Below are 18,555 nucleotides of genomic sequence, written 5' to 3'. Positions count from 1 at the left end.
CTCCTTGTTTACTGTATTTGGTCTCATACTGTTATAGACTGTATTTTCCAGACTTGTAATCATATTAGATGCTCATGTACTAAGTGACACCAGGTTTTGGGAGTAATTATATTTTTACTTGTGAGATTTCTTCCACTAAATTAAATCATTATGTTTTCAAATTTAAAAGACATTTGGTTTATTGAGATTGTCGGCTTGCCTAGTATTGAGATAGGCGCCATCACGACGGGTAAGATTTTGGGTCGTGAGAAGTTGGTATTAGAGCCTAGGTTACATAGGTCTCATGAGTCATGAGTAGGTTTAGTAGAGTCTTGCGGATTGGTACGGAGACGTATGTACTTATCTTCGAGAGGCTACAGAACCTTTAGAAAAATTTCACTTTCTTGTATTTTGTCGTACGAATTTGTTGATTCCGGAAACTAAATTTCTGTTATTCTATTCTCTCACATATGGTCAGGGAACGTACTACCAGATCGAACGGTCAGCCACCAGTGCCACCATTTAGGGCCATGAGAGGCCGGGGCTGTGGTAAAGGCTGGGGCCGAGGTAGAGGTCGAGGTGTAGCTTGTAACACAGTTGGACCCGCACCTGTAGTACCACCAGTTGATCCAGGTCAGGAGCAGATTCCAGATATAGCTGAGCCGACAGGACTAGCTCAGGCAGTAGCTGTGCCTATTGAGATTCCAAGCCTTCAGGAGACTTTGGCCCAGATATTGACAGTTTACACTGGTCTTGCTCAGGTGGTTTCGGCTCAGACCGCACCTGCCACTTCTCAGGCCGGGGGAGGTACTCATACCCCTATTTCCCGTACACCAGACCAGGTAGTACAGGGACTTCATATACTGGGGGCACTACCAGCCCAGTCGGTTGCAGCTGCTCAGGCCCCGGTAGTTCATGTTATGGCAGTTGATGAGCAGAGGAGACTTGAGAGATTTGAGAGGCTTCGACCTCCACCATTCAGCGGTGCTGAGTTAGAGGATGCTCATGGTTTTCTGGATAAGTGTCAACGGATGCTTCAGACAACGGGTATTCTAGAGACCAGTGGGGTATCGTTCACTACTTTTCAGTTTTCTGGGGCTGCCTTCAGATGGTGGGAGGCTTACGAGAGGTGTAGGCCGGTCGGTGCAGCACCCCTTACCTGGCAGCAGTTCTCCGATCTATTCCTGGAAAAATTCGTGCTTCAGTCCCGCAGAGAGGAGCTGCGCAGGCAGTTCGAGCAACTTCGTCAGAGTGATATGTTTGTGACACAGTATGAGATAAGCTTTTCAGAATTGACCTGTCATGCTATCTGGTTGATTCCCACAGACAGAGAAAGGATCAGGAGGTTCATAGATGGCCTCACTATTCAACTACTATTACTCATAACTAGAGAGAGAGTGTCTGGTGCTACTTTCGATGAGGTGGTCGACATTGCTCGTCAGATTGAGATGGTTCGCAGTCAGGAATGGGTTGAGAGGGAGGTTAAGAGGCCTCGTGGTTCAGGTGATTTCAGCGGTGTTCCTTCAGGGGGTCAGTTTTACCGTGGTAAGGGTCGGTTTTACAGACATGCTCAGACGGGTCATCCAGCTCATCGTGGTGCATCAGCTAGCCACGGTTCTTATAGTGCTCACTCAGGCCAGTCTTTATTCAGTGCACTACCAGCGTAGAGTTCTCATCATGTCTCATCCGCTCAGGCTTCTACAGGTAATTCTTTGGGTTATCAGGAGCAGCAGTTCCGTCAGAGGAGGGGTTGTTTCGAGTACGGAGCATTGGGTCATTTCAAGAGAGATTGTCCTAGGCTTTTGAGTGGGGCTATATAGTAGAGTTCTCATCCGACGGCATCAGCACCAGAAGTTGCACCACCCACCCAGCCAGCTCGGGGTAGGGGTCAGGCAACTAGGGGTCGCCCAAGAGGGGAAGGCCGGTCAGGTGGCGGTCAGGCCCAATTTTATGCTTTTCCGGCCAGGCCAGATGCTGTTGCCTCAGATGCAGTGATCACAGGTATTGTTTCAGTGTGCCACAGGGAGGCTTCTATATTATTTGACCATGGTTTCACTTATTTATATATATATATATAATCGTATTTTGCTCATTATCTGGACATACCCTGTGAGTCCCTAGTTTCACCTATTTGTGTGTCTACACCGGTGGGCGATATTATTACTGTAGATCGTGTGTATCGGTCGTGTGTGGTACCTATTGGGGAACTGGAGACTAGAGTTGATCTCTTATTACTCGGTATGGTTGATTTTGATGTAATACTGGGTATGGATTGGTTGTCTCCATGTCATGCTATTCTGGACTGTCACGCAAAAAACCATGACGTTGACGATGCCGGGGTTGCCAAAGGTTGAATGGAGAGGTTCTCTAGACTTTATTCCTAGCAGGGTAATTTCTTATTTGAAGGCCCAACGTATGGTGGGAAAGAGATGTTTGTCATATTTGGCCTTTGTGAGAGATGTTGATGCATATTCTCCTATTATTGATTCAGTACCGGTCGTGCGAGACTTTCTAGATGTATTTTCTACAGACCTATCGGGTATGCCACCCGACAGGGATATTAATTTCGGTATTGACTTGGTGCAGAGCATTCAGCCCATTTCTATTTCTCTGTATCATATGGCACCAGCTAAGTTAAAAGAATTGAAAGAGTAACTTCAGGAACTCCTTGAAAAGGGGTTTATTAGGCCTAGTGTGTCACCTTAGGGTGCACCGGTTCTGTTTGTGAAGAAGAAAGATGGTACTATGCGGATGTGCATTGATTATAGGAAGTTAAACAAAGTTACAATCAAGAATAAATATCCTTTGCCGCATATTGATGACTTATTTGACCAGCTTCAGGGAGTGAGGGTGTTCTCCAAAATTGATTTGAGATCGGGCTATCACCAGTTGAAAATTTGGGATTCGAATATTCTAAAGATGGCATTCATAACTCGTTATGGCCACTACGAACTTCTTTTGATATCTTTTGAGCTAACCAATGCCCCAGAAGCATTTATGCATTTGATGAATAGTGTATTCCAGCCATATCTTGATTTATTTGTTGTAATTTTTATTGATGATATTCTGGTGTACTCACGTAGCCAGGAAGAGCATGCACAACACTTGGGTATTGTATTACAGAGGCTGAGAGAGGAGACACTTTATGCCAAATTCTTTAGGTGTGAGTTCTGGCTTAGTTTTGTGGCATTCTTGGGACATATAGTGTCCAGTGAAAGAATTAAGGTAGATCCGTAGAAAATAGAGGCAGTTCAGAATTGGCCCAGGCCATCTTCAGTTACTGAAATTTGGAGTTTTCTCGGTTTGGCCGGTTATTATCGTCACTTTGTGGGGGGTTTCTCGTCTATTGCATCGCCTATGACTAAATTGACCCAGAAAGGTGCTCCGTTCAGGTGGTCAGATGAGTGTGAAGAGAGCTTCCAGAAGCTCAAAACAGCTTTGACTACAGCTCCAGTATTGGTGTTGTCTACATGTTAGAGTCTTATACTGTGTATTGTGATGCTTCATGTATTGGTCTCGGTACAGTCCTGATGCAAGACGGTAGGGTGATTTCCTATGCGTCCAGATACTTAAAGGTACATGAGAAGAATTATCCGGTCCACGACCTTGAGTTAGTTGCTATTGTTCATGCCTTGAAAATTTGGCGGCATCACTTGTACGGTGTCCAGTGTGAGGTATATAGCGATCATCGGAGTCTACAATATTTGTTTAAACATAAGGATCTTAATTTACGCTAGCAAAGGGGGTTAGAGTTGCTTAAGGATTATGATATCACCATTCTCTATCATCCCGGAAAGGCCAATGTAGTGGCCGATGCCTTGAGTCATAAGGCGGAGAGCTTGGGCAGCTTAGCATACTTACCGGTAGCAGAGAGGCCTTTAGCATTGGATGTTCGGGCCTTGGCCAACCAGTTTGTTAGATTGGATGTTTCCGAGCCGAATCGAGTTTTGGCTTGTGTGGTTTCTCGATCTTCTTTATATGATCACATAAGAGAGCGTCAGTATGATGATCCACATCTGCTTGTCCTTAAGGACACAGTTCAGCACGGTGATGCCAAAGAAGTCACTATTGGAGATGACGGTGTATTACGGATGTAGGGCAAGCTATGTGTGCCTAATATAGATGGTTTGCGTGAGCTGATTCTCCAGGAAGCTCACAGTTCATTGTACTCGATTCATCCAGGTGCCGCAAAGATGTATCAGGATTTGAGGCAACACTATTTGTAGAGGCGAATGAAGAAAGATATAGTTGGATTTGTAGCTCGGTGTTTAAATTGTTAATAGGTAAAGTACGAGCATCAGAGACAGGACGAATTACTACAGAGACTTGAAATTCTGGAGTGGAAGTGGGAGCGTATTGCCATAGACTTCATAGTTGGGCTCCCACAGACTTTGAGAAAGTTTGATGTTATTTGGGTGATAGTAGATCGGTTGACCAAATCTGTGCATTTTATTCCAGTTGGTACTAATTATTCTTCGGAGCAGTTGGCTGGGATTTATATTCGCGAGATTGTTCGCCTACATGGTGTGCCAGTGTCCATCATTTCAGATCGGGGCACGCAGTTTATATCATAGTTTTGGAGAGCAGTGCAGCGAGAATTGGGCACATAGGTTCAGTTGAGTACAACATTTCACCCTCAGATGGACGGACAGTCCGAGCGCACGATTTAGATATTAGAGGATATGCTATGCGCTTGTGTCATTGATTTTGGGGGTTCTTGGGATCAATTTCTGCCACTCGAGGAGTTTGCTTATAATAATAGCTAGTAGTCAAGCATTCAGATGGCTCCATATGAGGCTTTGTATGGGAGGCAGTGCCGGTCTCCGATGGGTTGGTTTGAGCCGGGTGAGGCTAGGCTATTGGGTACTGACTTGGTTCAGGATGCTTTAGAGAAGGTTAAAGTGATTCAGGAACGGCTTCACATGACGTAGTCTAGACAAAAGAGTTATGCTGACAGGAAGGTTCGTGATGTTGTTAACATGGTTGGAGAGAAGGTTCTACTCAAGATTTCACCCATGAAGGGTGTGTTGAGGTTCGGGAAGAAGGGAAAGTTGAGTCCTCAGTATATTGGGCCTTTTGAGATACTTAAGAAAATTGGAGAGGTGTCTTATGAACTTGCCTTGCCACCTAGTATATCAGGTGTTCATCCAGTGTTCCATGTATCCATGCTCTGAAAGTATGTCGGGGATCCGTCTCATATTTTGGATTTCAGTACAGTACAACTGGACGGTAATTTGACTTATGATGTGGAGCCGGTGTCTATTTTACACCGGCAAGTTCGAAAGCTGAGGTCAAAGAACATATTATCAATGAAGGTGCAGTGGAGAGGCCAGCCAGTCGGAGAAGCTACTTGGGAGATTGAGCAGGAGATGCGGAACAAATATCCACACTTATTTCAGACTCCAAGTATTATTCTAAACCCGTTCGAGGACGAACGTTTGTTTAAGAAGGGGAGAATGTAACGACCCGGCCGGTCGTTTTGAGTATTATAACCCTGTTCCCCCATTCACTGCTCAATTCATTCCTTATAATTTATTTATGACTTATCAAGTTAGTTGGTTCGGGTCCGGAAGGAATTCGGAGTGAAATGAGACACTTAGTCTCATAATTTGAAAGTTTAAGTTAGAAAAGTTGACCGGATGTGGACTTAGGTGTAAACGACCTCGAATCTGAATTTTTATGATTCCAATAGCTCCATATGGAGATTTTGGGCTTAGGAGCGTGTCCGGAAATATTTTTGGAGGTCCGTAGAGGAATTAGGTTTGAAATGCCGAAAGTTAAATTTTTGGAAAGTTTGACCTGGGAGTTGACTTTTTGATATCGGGGTCGAAATTCGATTCTGAAAATTTTAATAGGTCCCTTATGTCATTTATGACTTGTGTGCAAAATTTGAGGTCAATCAGACGTAATTTGATAGGTTTCGGCATTGTTTGTAGAAATGAAAAGTTTCAAAGTTCATTAGGCTTGAATCTATGTGTGATTCATGTTTTATTGTTGTTGGATGTGATTTGAAGACTCGACTAAGTTCGTATGATATTTTAGGATTTGTTGGTATATTTAGTTGAGGTCCCGAGGTCCTCGGGTAAGTCTTGGATGGTTAACGGGTCAAAAAGTGGACTAAAATAGCTGCTGCAATTTCCTTATGCTGCAAGTTCCTTCTCCTACAATTGTGCCCAAAATAGGGACATGATCGAGCCCAGGATAGAAGCCACGATCGAAGTCAGGGTCGAGGTCCATGATCGAGCCCAGGATCGAAGCCACGATCGAAGGCAGGGTCGAGGGCCTTGATCGAAGTTAGGATCGAAGCCACGATCGAAGGCAGGGTCGAGGGCCATGATCGAAGCTAGGATCGAAACCACGATCAAAGGCAGGGTCGAGGGCCATGATTGAAGCCAGGATCAAGGACCACAATTGAAGGCCAAGATCGAGGCAGTACCGAGGGTTTTCTGGCAGAATTATAAAGCAGGGGACTTCGTCCCATTCGCCATTTTTGACAAATTGGAGCTTGAGGAGAGGCGAATTTTGATAGATTTTCAAAAAACACTTGAGGTAAGTCCCTTGTGATCATTTCTACTCCATAATATTGAATTATCATCAAATAATCCGACTAGATTACATGATTTTGAGTGGTAAATCGGAGATTTGAACTTAGAAATATGGAAATAAGATTTGTAGATTTGATGGTCGAGTTGAGGTCGAATTTTGGTAAAATTGGTATGGGTAGACTCGTGGTTGAATGGGATTTCGGATTTTATAACTTTTGTCGGGTTCCGACACGTGGGCCCCACGGGCAATTTTTGAGCTAAATTTTGGATTTTTATGAAAAATTAGTATTTTCTTATGGAATTAATTCCAATAAATTATATTGAGTGAAACGAATTATTTGTGACTAGATTTGAGGCATTCAGAGGCCGATTTGCGAGGCAAAGGCATAGCAGAGTAAAGAATTTCACGTTTTGAAGTAAGTAACAGTTATAAATTTTGGTCCTGAAGGTATGAAACCCCGGATTTTTTGTGTCATGAGATTATTTTGGAGGTGACGCACATGCTAGGAGATGGGCGTGTGGGCGTGCACCGAAGGGATTGTGACTTGGTCCGTCCCGTGAAACTGTAAAGTTGAATAACTTGTTGTTAGCTATATGCTCTCTTTGTGTTGAAGAAATTTGACTGTAAATCATGTTAAAAATCATGCTTAGGCTGTGTGGTAGTACTGTTGGGACCCATAAAGGTCGCACACTTATTGAATTATATGCTAATTGTTGTCTTGTACTCAGTCATGATTTTACTTGTGCATCATACCTCAGTCTTTCTTGATATTTGTTGATTTACTATGTTATCTTTGTTTTTGGCTGATCTTTGTGATTTTCGAGAGCCCGAGAGACAAGAGAGGTTGAGGACTGAGTAAGGCCGAGGGCCTGTCGGTGAGATAAGAATACTATGGCACGTGAGTTGTCCGTGCAGGATATTATAGCACGTGAGTTGTCCGTGCAACATGTGAGTTGTCCGTGCGGATTATGCGCTTGGGCTGTAGGATCCTCTCCGGAGTCTATACACCCTCCAGTGAGCACGGGTACCCATTGAGTGTGAGTGCTGAGGGCTGAGAGCCGAGTGGTTGAGCTGTTGTGACGAGTTTAGTGATTGTTTCCCTAAGAGGTTGTACTTGCTTTTTATTTATTGTTGCATTTAGTTGCTATCTGTAATTGTTGTGAAATTCTCTAAAAGATTCTATATCCGGATTAAATGAACATGAACTGTATTAAAATTGATTTGTGTTAAACTGCTAGATTTGAAAGCATGTCTATTCTTTGCTGGAATTACTGAAAGTGAACTTTAACTGTGTAGCTCGTCACTATCTTCAATTCCTTAGTTATTATTGTTACTTGCTGAGTTGGCTGTACTCATACTACATCCTGCACTTCGTGTGCAGATCCAGGTGCTTCTAGATAGAGCGGGTGTTGATTCTTTCGCACGATTGATTTTTCAAAGATTCTGAGGTAGATGCCGTGTTTCGCAGACCTTGTCTCTCCTTCCCTATCTCCTTGTTTACTGTATTTGGTCTCAGATTGTTATAGACCGTATTTTCCAGACTTTTAATTATATTAGATGCTCATGTACTAAGTGACACCGGGTTTTGGGAGTAATTATATTTATACTTGTGAGATTTCTTCCACTAAATTAAATCATTATGCTTTTAAATTTAAAATAAATGTGGTTTATTGAGATTGTCGGCTTGTCTAGTATTAAGATAGGCACCATCACGATGGGTGAGATTTTGGGTCGTAACAATTATGATACTGATATTGACATATGGTGGGATCGGGTTGTGTGCCACAACATATATATATTATTTACTGTTGTTGATATCGTTATGGTGAAATAAGGGAGGAATTTATTTTGTCTAGTAGGATCGGGTTGCGCGCCGCAACAACCTATATGTTTCCATTTCTTGAGTTGTGTTGGTTTTTTCGGTATTTATATATGAATTATTAAAGATTGGTAATTCTGGAAGACACTGGTTTATTCTTAAGGCTTGGTTATTATTTTCTGTTGGTTGTTTAATTCTGTTTAGTATTCCCATTTTCTGTCATTATTATATACTGCGTTTAGGTTGTAGTGTAGGTGACCCGCCTTAGCCTCGTCACTAATTCATCGAGGTTAGGCTTGGCACTTACCAGTACATGGGGTCAGTTGTACAGATACTACACTTTGCACACTGTACAGATTTTGGAGTCGGTCCCAGTGACGATTACTAGAGAGCTTGGATTGGACCGCTTGCGGAGACTTGAGGTACAACTGTTCAGCGCCCGCAGCTCCTTTAGACAACTTTGTATTTATTTCAAACCTTTGTATGTAATACTCAAGAAGCTCGTGCACTTGTGACACCGAGTTCAGGGATTTGTAACAGATGTTTTTACGATTTTAGCTTCCGCATTTATATTTGGATTATTGCAGTTAAATCAGTTCTTCTTCATTAATTAAATTTAAGTTGTTAAAAAGGATAAATTGTTCTAACATTAGCTTTCTTAGCAAGTGAAATGTTAGGCGCCATCACGGTCCCGACGGTGGGAATTTCGGGTCGTGACATCTACGAGTCACGAACGAGTCTAGTAGAGTCTTGTAGATCGGTACGGAGACGTTTGTACTTATCTTTGAGAGACTATAGAACTATTAGGAAATTTCCACTCCTTTCATTCCTGTGGTGCGAAATTTGTTGATTTTGGAATTTGTGCCTATGTATCTCTATTCTCTCACAAATTGTGAGGACACGTGCTACCAGGTCAATTGAGCAAACACCCGCGCATACTGCTAGAGCCGCAAGAGGTAGAAGCTGAGGTAGAGGACGAGGAAGGGCACGTGTCGCAGCTACAGCACCTGTCAGAGTAACAATTGAGGAGCCGCCAGTAGCTTCAGTTGGGGGACATGTACCGGAAGCACTTGTTGTTACCCTCAGACTTCAGGAGACTTTAGCACAGTTCCTGAACATGTTTGGTATATTAACTCAGGCAGGATTGATCTCCGTTGCACCAAATATTTCACAGATTGGGGGAGGAGCTCAAACTCCTACCGCTCGTATTACAGAGCAGCAGGTCTACATTGGTCAGGTTCTGGGTGTGGTGCCGGTACAACCTATTATTCTGGTTCAGCCTGAGTTCAGGCCAGAGACATTAGAAGAGGAACAAAAGAGACATGAGAGGTTAAAAAGGTATAGTCCACCTACTTTTGGTGGCACAACTACTGAGAATGCCCAAGGATTTCTAGAAACGTGCCATCGTATTCTCCGTACCATGGGTATTGTGGAAGTGAGTGGAGTTTCCTTTACTATATTTCTACTGTCAGGAGCAGCGTATCAGTGATGGCAAGTTTATGAAGAAGGTAGACTAGCTGGTGCAATGCCACCAACCTGGGCTCAATTTTCAGAGATATTTTTGAAAGGGGTTGTCCCCAGACTCTACGGGACGTGTGGCACATAGAGTTTGAACGGTTGCGTCAGGGCACCATGACGGTGTCAGAATATGCTATCAAGTTCAGTGAGTTTTCCCGCCATGCACATATCTTGATTTGTACCATTAGAAAGAGAGTCCGCAGATTCATTGAAGGGCTCGATTATGATTTTAAAATATGTATGGATTGAGAGTTGCAGACTGACATTCCATTTCAGCAAGTAGTAGAAATTGCTAGGATGTTAGAACATGTTCGAAGTGAGGAAAAGGAGGCTAAGGAGGCCAAAAGGTCTCAGAACTTTGGAGGATTTAGTGGATTCTACTCTGCAGCTATGACTCATCATGGCGGAGGCTCGGGCAATCGGTCATCCCAGTCTGCAATTCAAAATACTCGTAGTGTTCCAGTTAATACTTTAGTGTACCATAGGAACGAGGTTCTTATAGTGGTTATTTCAGTTTTCTAGCACAGACTAAGTACCAGCAGCTGCAACCTCAGATGGGTTGTTATGAGTGTGGTGATACTAGACACATCAAGAGAAATTATCCCAGACTTAGGAGGGGTGGATTTCATCAGAGCAATCAAGGTACAAGCTTTATTCTAGTTAATACTCCACGTGAACAACCAGTTAGGGTTGGAGGATAGGCGGGTAGAGTCGCCTAAAAGGTGGAGGCCCGACCCATTGATATAATTGCTATGATTTGGCTGAGGTCGATACACCAGATAGTGTCGTTACAGGTATGAATCAATTTAAAATAAAAGGAGCATTATTCTTATTTTGATTCGATTCCGATTATCGAGGTGAGAACTCCTTTCATGCTCCTTATATGGTGGATTAGTGAATTTGTACTCCACTCCCGTGTTTATCCTTGCTGGGAGATTTTATGGTGTTAGCCCATGTGTATCATTTTGTTTTGTACATTATTGTGGGCTATGAGTCCAAAAGGTGACTTCTTATTACTTACTACAGTGGGTTTTGATGCGATTTCGGGATAATTGATTACAATTTTATGAAGTATATGCCCTACCGGTATGGGGGTTCATTATGTACTGTGGAAATTGTTTACGAAATTTATTGAAAAGAAGAAAGAAAGGAAATTGAAAATTTCAGTTGGCATAATATGCAAAAATACTTGTGATTCGAAGTTGAGGATGAGATCCTCACATTTTTTTTATATGGTGTGAAATAATTAAACTGGGCTATAAGCAGCGATAAAAATTATATAAGGACGAGGTCCTTGTGGTGAAAAACTTATGAGTTTAAATTCTCCTTTTGTGAAATTAAAATTTGTACTATAGTATTAATAAGGAGTCATGCCTTTTAGGCTTATTTGATAATTCTTTTATGTGTTTTTGTGCATATTTATCCATAATTGTGAGGAACATATTGAGTTTTAGCCCACGAGGTGAGTGCCCAGGAGGCGCTAAATGTGACTCGTTAAGTCGGGTAAATAGTTATGAGGTCTTCATGCCTCACATTTTGCTGTCAGTGTTGTGAAAATTCGAAACGAGGTTTTGGTTAATATGAGGTTAATTGGAGATGTGGTAATCGATTATGAACAACTATTAAGACCAGAGATGTGGTGATGAGCATACATATGATGTGCTTCATGTCCTGATATCATTATGATAATGCAGTGCTCGTAATGCTGAGATTAGTGTTATCGATATATACATTATGGTGCTTTGTTGGGTTGAGGATGTGTTGTTAGGAGTTGTTTTGGTATTACTCTGGCAGGTGGATAGGCCCCATTTACAGGGAAGACTCTGCCAAAATTTCTTAAAAATTTGGGAGTTAGTAAAATTTTGGGGATTGAGATGTGCGAAAGAAGAGATAAGTTATGTCATGTGTTTGAGGGCGGACTCTACTTCTCATTCAAGGGCGAATGATCCTAAGTGGGGGAGAAAATAATACCCAGGAAAAATTTCAAAGTACTTCAACACTATCAAGAAATTTGATGTGTGCGTAGGCACGAGTTGCTATAGCCAGTTGAGACTAATACCGTGCGTTGATGTGAAAATCAGGCCTTTTGAAAATGTTTGGAGTGTAAGAAATTGGTTTTAAAGTTTATAAGTATGGATAAAAGAAATAATCTCAATTGAGATGGTATTGTCGGACCCATGTTAAATTGCAAAAAATAGAATCACCCGCGAGTATGTGTGTAAGAATACACTCAATAATTTAATGTCCTCCGAAAGATTCTTGGCACGTTCGAGGACGAACGTATGTTCAAGAGGTGGAGAATGTAACGACCCGACTAGTCGTTTTAAGAATTTACGCCCCGTTCAGTGACTTAAGGTCTCGAGCAGTTTCGTAATATGTATTATGACCCGCGGGTGTGGTCGAGTTTGATTTTCGAAAGATTCGGAATTAAATTTAAAGAACAATTCTCATTTTGAAGCTTAAATGGAAAGAGTTAACCGTAGAGTTGACTTTTGAGCAAATGACCCCAAAATAGAATTTTGATGGTGTAAATAGCTTCGTATGACGATTTCGGACTTAGGCGTATGTTCGTATTTGGATTTGGAAGTCCGTAGGACAATTCGACGCATTTTGGCGAAAGTCGAAAAATAGAAGGTTTTTGGAATGTTCGACCGAAGGTTGAATTTTTTATAACGAGGTCGAATTTCGATTCTGAAAATTGAAATAGCTCCACTACGTCATTTATGACTTGTATGAAAAATTTGAAGTCATTTTGGATTGATTTGATAAGTTTCGGCGCACAATATACAAGTTGGAAGAGTTGAATACTCATAATTCGATTCAATGCGTGATTCGTAATTTCAGCGTTGTTTGACGTGGTTTGAAGCATCAACTAAGTTTGTATTGTATTTTGGGATGTGTTGGTATATTTGGTTAAGGTCCCGAGGGTCTCGGGTGCATTTCGGATGGGCTACGGGTCATTTTCTCTTGTTTTGGATGACTGTTCTGATATCCGGTGTTCCCTTCTATGCGATCGCGTAGGTGAAGGCGCGATCGCGAAGGTTGTTTGGTGGACTGAACATTTTCCTTCTTTGCGTTTGCATAGGTCAGTCCGCGATTGCGGAAGTGTGTCTTTTTCTTCTCCGCGTTCACACAGTAAGGTTCGCGATCGTGAACCTTTGAATTTTACTTCATCGCATTCGTACTCCCTCCTACCGCGTTCGCATAGAGCCCTTTTGTGGGCAGTGTCATTTCTTCTACGCGATCACATGTATCATTCCGTGATCGCATAGTACATTTTGAGGCAGTAGCCATTTTCTTCTTCGCGATCGCATTAGTTCTTCCGCGATCGCGGTGTACAAACACCTGGGCAGAACATAAAAGTACTCTATTTCGAGGGTTAGCCATAGCCATTTTTATCATTTTTGGAGTTGTAGAGCTCGGTTTTGAGCGATTCTTCTTAGGTTTTTCAAGCAGATCATCTAGGTAAGTGTTCTATACCTAAAAGTGATTATATTTCATGAATCCATGGCTACATTCATCATTTAATTCAAGTTTTAATGGAGGAAATTGGGATTTTTGTAAAACCTTTCAAAAACAAAAAATTCAAGATTTGGAGGATGATTTATTTTTGGAATTCGATAAAATTGGTATGGTTGAACTCGTATCGGAATGGGTGTTTGGATTTTGTGAAAATTATGTCGGGTTCCGAGAGGCTAATCCCGCATTGACTTTGGTTGACTTTTTAGAATAAAATTTTAAGTCGAAGTTTTATTATCCGGAATTATTTTCGATGGATTTTAATGAAGTTATACAATTAATTTGGATAGATTTGAGCTGTCCGGAGGTGAATTCAAGCAAGAAGGTAATTTTGGAATATCGGCCTAACTTCAAAAGGTAAGTATCCTGCCTAACCTTGAGTGAGCGAATTACCCCATAGGCATCAAGTCTTATGTACCATTTGTGAAATATGAAAAGCCGTGTACGCGAGGTGACGAGTACGTACTCAGGCTTATATGTGCAAAATATATTGGGTTAAGGTCTTAGGCATATTGTGTAGTAAATAGAATAATTGTTGGCATTTATTAAATCATCTATTTTTCCATGCCTCAATTCGTGTTTGTTGAATTTATTTTTATATGACAATTTTATGTGATTATTACTTGTATATTTATGTGGATTCCGTGAATTGATGATTTGGTATTTCTTGGAAATTAATTTCACTATGGATTTTTCATCTGTAAATAATTAATTAAATAAGCTTAAGAAGATGTGTTTATATAATTATTAAGAATTTATATTAATGAAGGCGTTGCCTTATACTAAGTATTTTCCATCTCTGTTGATTGTTTTGTGGTTTCATATACGTTGTGTGGAGCCTTGGGCCATTTGTTGAGAAATTTATTGATTCTGCTATATATTTGGAATTTGGTTGTGGTCAGTGGAAAATTGTGATATGAATTGTTGTATTGTGTTGTGGTTTAAACACTCTCCTTGATGTTATTTATGCTTCCTACCTTGCTTGTTAATGATATACATGTGCTTGGTAAGGAAGAGTGTAAAGCACAAAGGGTGATGCCATGCCGTTTGAGAGTGTAAAGCACGAAGGGTGATGCCGTTCCATTTGAGAGTGTAAAGCACAAAGGGTGATGCTGTGCCATTGAGAGTGTAAAGAACGAAGGGTGATGCCGTACCATTTCATTTATATTATCATGTGAGGATAAGAGTAAAAGCACGAAGGGTGATGCCGTGCCATTATTTTTATATTATCTTATATTTATGGCACGAAGGGTATTTCCATGCAGACAAGGACGAGAGACATACATTATATTGTGATATCATTTTGTTATGTATACATTCATGTCTTTATCTTGAGATGTTATTGTACACTTATATTTTCTATGTGACTTGTAGTCATTGTTACTTCCTGTGTGTCTCCACTTTATTTCTTTTATCATTATTGGTATTTCTCCCACCTAGTTGGTACTGTTATATGTATGCACGGTAAGAAAAAAATAAATGCACGAAGGGTGTTGTCGTGCCAATTGATTTGATCTACATATATATATTGGGTGAGAATGAGACAAGTGTATGAAGGTATTGCCATGCCATTTGATGTGATACGTTGAATATATTTCTCACGCCAGGAAAGTTAAATGAGGTGTCACATGATGACTTTTATTTGAAAGAATTATATTAGAAAGATATTTATGTAAAAGAATTATATTAAAAAGATATTTACTTCAAAGAATTATATTTGAAAGATATTTACTTGAAATAAATATATTCGGAAGATATTTACTTGAAAGAATTTTATTCGGAAGATATTTATTTGAAAGAATTATATTCGAAAGATATTTATTTGAAAGAATTATAATGGAAAGATATTTATTGAAAAGGATTATATTCTAGAGACTTTTATTGAAAAACTTATAGATAAAAGATGTATATGTTGAAGGACTTGATTAATTGGTTGTACCTGTGTTTATTATTCGTTTGAGAAATATTTATGGTGTTCCTATTGCCTTGCTTTTTAAATCACTAGTTGATTGGTGTTGCCATCACTGCTATTTGTTTTCTATATTTTGTATGCTATATTGCACAGATATTTAACTAGTGAATCTCTTGACTGTACCCCGTCACTACTCCACTGAGGTTAGTCTTGATACTTATCGGGTACCGACTGTGGTGTACTCATACTATACTTCTGCACATTTTTGTGCAAAGCCATGTATTGGAGATATCGGATTCGGACAGAGATTAGAGTGTGATAGCAAGGATTCAAGGTAGGGCTGCTTGGTCGTTGCAGTCCCCAGGGTCTTTCCAATTTTATTGTACTATCCACTCTTATTCGAACAGTATTGTATATTTGATCCTTGGGGATCACTGCATGTACTCAGTTAGAGTTCGTGACTCAGTATTACAAGTCTTGGGAGGTTGTATTAAATTATATGTTTTTTTTAAAAAAAGGCTTGAATTATAATTTTAATCGGCTTACCTAGTCTTAGAGACTAAGTGCCATCACCACGCCTGTGGTGGGATTTTGGGTCGTGACATATGTGTGGACTTGCGTAGAGAAAAACTTATCTTGAAGACATTTTACAAAAATAAAATAGTGATAACCAAGGTGACAAAGTAATAATTGTACATACTAGTTTAAATTACTTTACAATTGGTGGAAAGTAATAATTGAATACATTCACTCACCGTATAAGGTTATTCCTCAAATCCCCGTTTACAATAAATTGCATTTCTTTTACCATACTGAATATATCTCTTTGTGTTTCTTCATATACTCCATAATTCTTGTTTATTTGACATATATATTATATGTTACTTACACCTCTATTTTTTATACTACATATTTGAAGTGATCAACTTCTTAATTAGGTGTCTAATTTTTTTTACAAGTATATTTTCATCGAAAACTATTTTTATTCTTTCTAACCCATTTACTTTTGCGATTAGTTTCAATAGGTCAAATTTGTCAAAGCTTGAATTCGTGGCACTAGACATTACCGGGAAGAATTATTTATCATGGGTCCTTGATGCTAAAATTCACCTTGACGCTAAAGGCCTTGGAAATACTATTATACAAGGAAATGAAGCATCAAATCAGGATAAAGCGAAGGCCATGATTTTCCTTCGTCATCTACATGAAGGGTTAAAAACTGAATATTTAACCGTAAAAGATCCACTTAAATTGTGGATTAATTTGAAGGATCGATATGACCACCTAAAACTTACGGTATTACCGAAATCTTGGTATGAGTGGATACATTTAAGGTTGCAAGACTTTAAAACCGCAAGTGAGTATAATTCTTCTATCTTTAAAGTAAGTTCTCCATTAAAATTATGTGGAGACACTATTACAAATGAGGACTTATTAGAAAAAATATTTTCTACTTTTCACGCTTCAAATGTGGTGCTACAACAACAATACCGTGAAAAATCTTTTAAGAAATATTCTGAGTTAATCACATGCCTACTTGTGGCAGAGCAGAATAATACTCTATTAATGAAAAATGATGAAGTCCGTCCCACTGGGTCAGCTCCATTCGCGGAAGTGAATGCTGTAGCAGCATATGATAAGTATGAAAAAAAACAAAATAATTACCGTGGTCGTGGACATGGTCGTATACGTGGACGTGGCAGGGGACGCAACAATTATCGTCATTATGATGGAAATAAACAGGAGAACAATAAGGGTTCTCAAATTAATCCTTCAAAAGGTAAAATTAGTATGTGTCACCGATGTGGTATGAAAGGTCATTGGGCACGCATTTGTCGTACGCCAGATCATTTTGTCAAACTTTATCAAGCCTCCCTTAGAAAGAAAGAAAATAATGTGGCGGCACACTTGACCTTTCAAAATAATGATGATGAAGTAGGTCCCTCAAACAAATATGATTCTGAGGCACATCTTGCATATAAAAATGATGATTTTGGAGGCCTAGCAAATATTACTCATTTAGAAGCTGAAGACTTCTTTGAGGATATTGACTGAATAACTAATGATCTTACTGGAAAATGAAGCTACAATAAAAGTTATCATTTTTTTAATGTTTGCAACTAGTTTATTTTTCTCAAGTGTAATTTTGTGATGACCCGATAGGTCATCTTATATTATAGAACCTAATTTTGTATTTCGAGGTCTCAAAAACCTCATTTTAGCCTTCCTCGATTTGGATGCGCTGTCCGGGTGTTCTTCCGGAAGGCTTATATGTTAAAAACTGATAAAAATAAGAATTTTGCCTTAGAAATTCATTTAAGTTGACTTCGGTCAACGTTTTGAGCAAACAAACTCAGATCCGTATTTTAACGGTCCCGGTGGGTCCGTATATTAATGTGGGACCTAGGCGTATGCCCGAAATCGAATTCGGAGGTCCCTAGCTCAAGTTATGAATTTTTGTTAAAAATTAAAAGTCTGAAAGTTTAATGGTTTTTAAAAATTGACTAATGCTTGGTCTTGATGATACCGGGTCCGTATTTTAGTTCCGGGCCCGGGTAGAGGTCCACTATAATATTTATGACTTGTCTGTCGAATTTGATGAGAAACGTAGTTGACTTGACATGATTCGGACGTTCGGTTGTGAAAATAGAAGTTTTAAAGTTTTCTTGAAAATTTCATTTGATTTGGTATCCGATTCGTAGTTCTAGGCGTTATTTTGGTATTTTGTTCACGCGAGCGAGTTCGTATAAGATTTTTGGACTTGTGTGCATAATTGGCTTGGAGCCTCGAGGGCTCGGGTAAGTTTCAGATAGGCTACGAAAGCTTTTTGCACTTAGAAATCTGGTTTTTTGTGCTTCAGCTGATATCTGGTGTGTTCTTCTTCGCATTCGCGAAGGTACTCTCGCGAACACGAAGAGTGAACTGGGTTGGGGATGTTTTTCTTCTTCGTGAACGCGAAGGCTGGGTCACGGACGCGGAGCGATGGGGGCCTTACCCTTCGTGAACGCGAAGCTTTAGGGACCTGGGGGAGGGGTCAGTCATTCTTCTACGCGAACGCAAAGGCCAGGGGGGAACAACCTTCACGAACACGAAAGCCACTCGGGCTGCTGCACATCGCGAACGCGGCAAGCCCTTCGCGAGCACGAAGAAGGCCTTATGCCCAGACCTTAAAACAGAACCAAAACAGGATTTTACCCATTTTTCATAAACTCTCCATTAGAGCTCGGCCTAGGTGCGATTTTGAAGAGAAATCTCAATGCCA

At 40.3% G+C, this 18,555-nt stretch overlaps 1 protein-coding gene across 1 annotated transcript; it reads left to right on the top strand.

Annotated features, from left to right (window-relative positions):
• Positions 1 to 16,859: 16,859 nt before the first annotated feature.
• Positions 16,860 to 17,348, top strand: LOC138910277 (uncharacterized). The gene has a single exon (XM_070201505.1). The coding sequence runs from the start codon at positions 16,860 to 16,862 to the stop codon at positions 17,346 to 17,348; it is 489 nt and encodes a 162-aa protein (XP_070057606.1).
• The last annotated feature ends 1,207 nt before the right edge of the window (positions 17,349 to 18,555 follow it).

This window comes from Nicotiana tomentosiformis, chromosome 4, assembly GCF_000390325.3.
Source record: "Nicotiana tomentosiformis chromosome 4, ASM39032v3, whole genome shotgun sequence".
Classification (NCBI taxonomy): domain Eukaryota; kingdom Viridiplantae; phylum Streptophyta; class Magnoliopsida; order Solanales; family Solanaceae; genus Nicotiana; species Nicotiana tomentosiformis.
The sequence above is the reverse complement of the archived record's forward strand: the minus strand, read 5'-3'. Positions and strand labels throughout refer to the sequence as shown.

Coding starts and splice junctions, on each gene's coding strand:
- LOC138910277 (XM_070201505.1), top strand. CDS start 16,860: ATGAAAAATGATGAAGTCCGTCCCACTGGGTCAGCTCCATTCGCGGAA.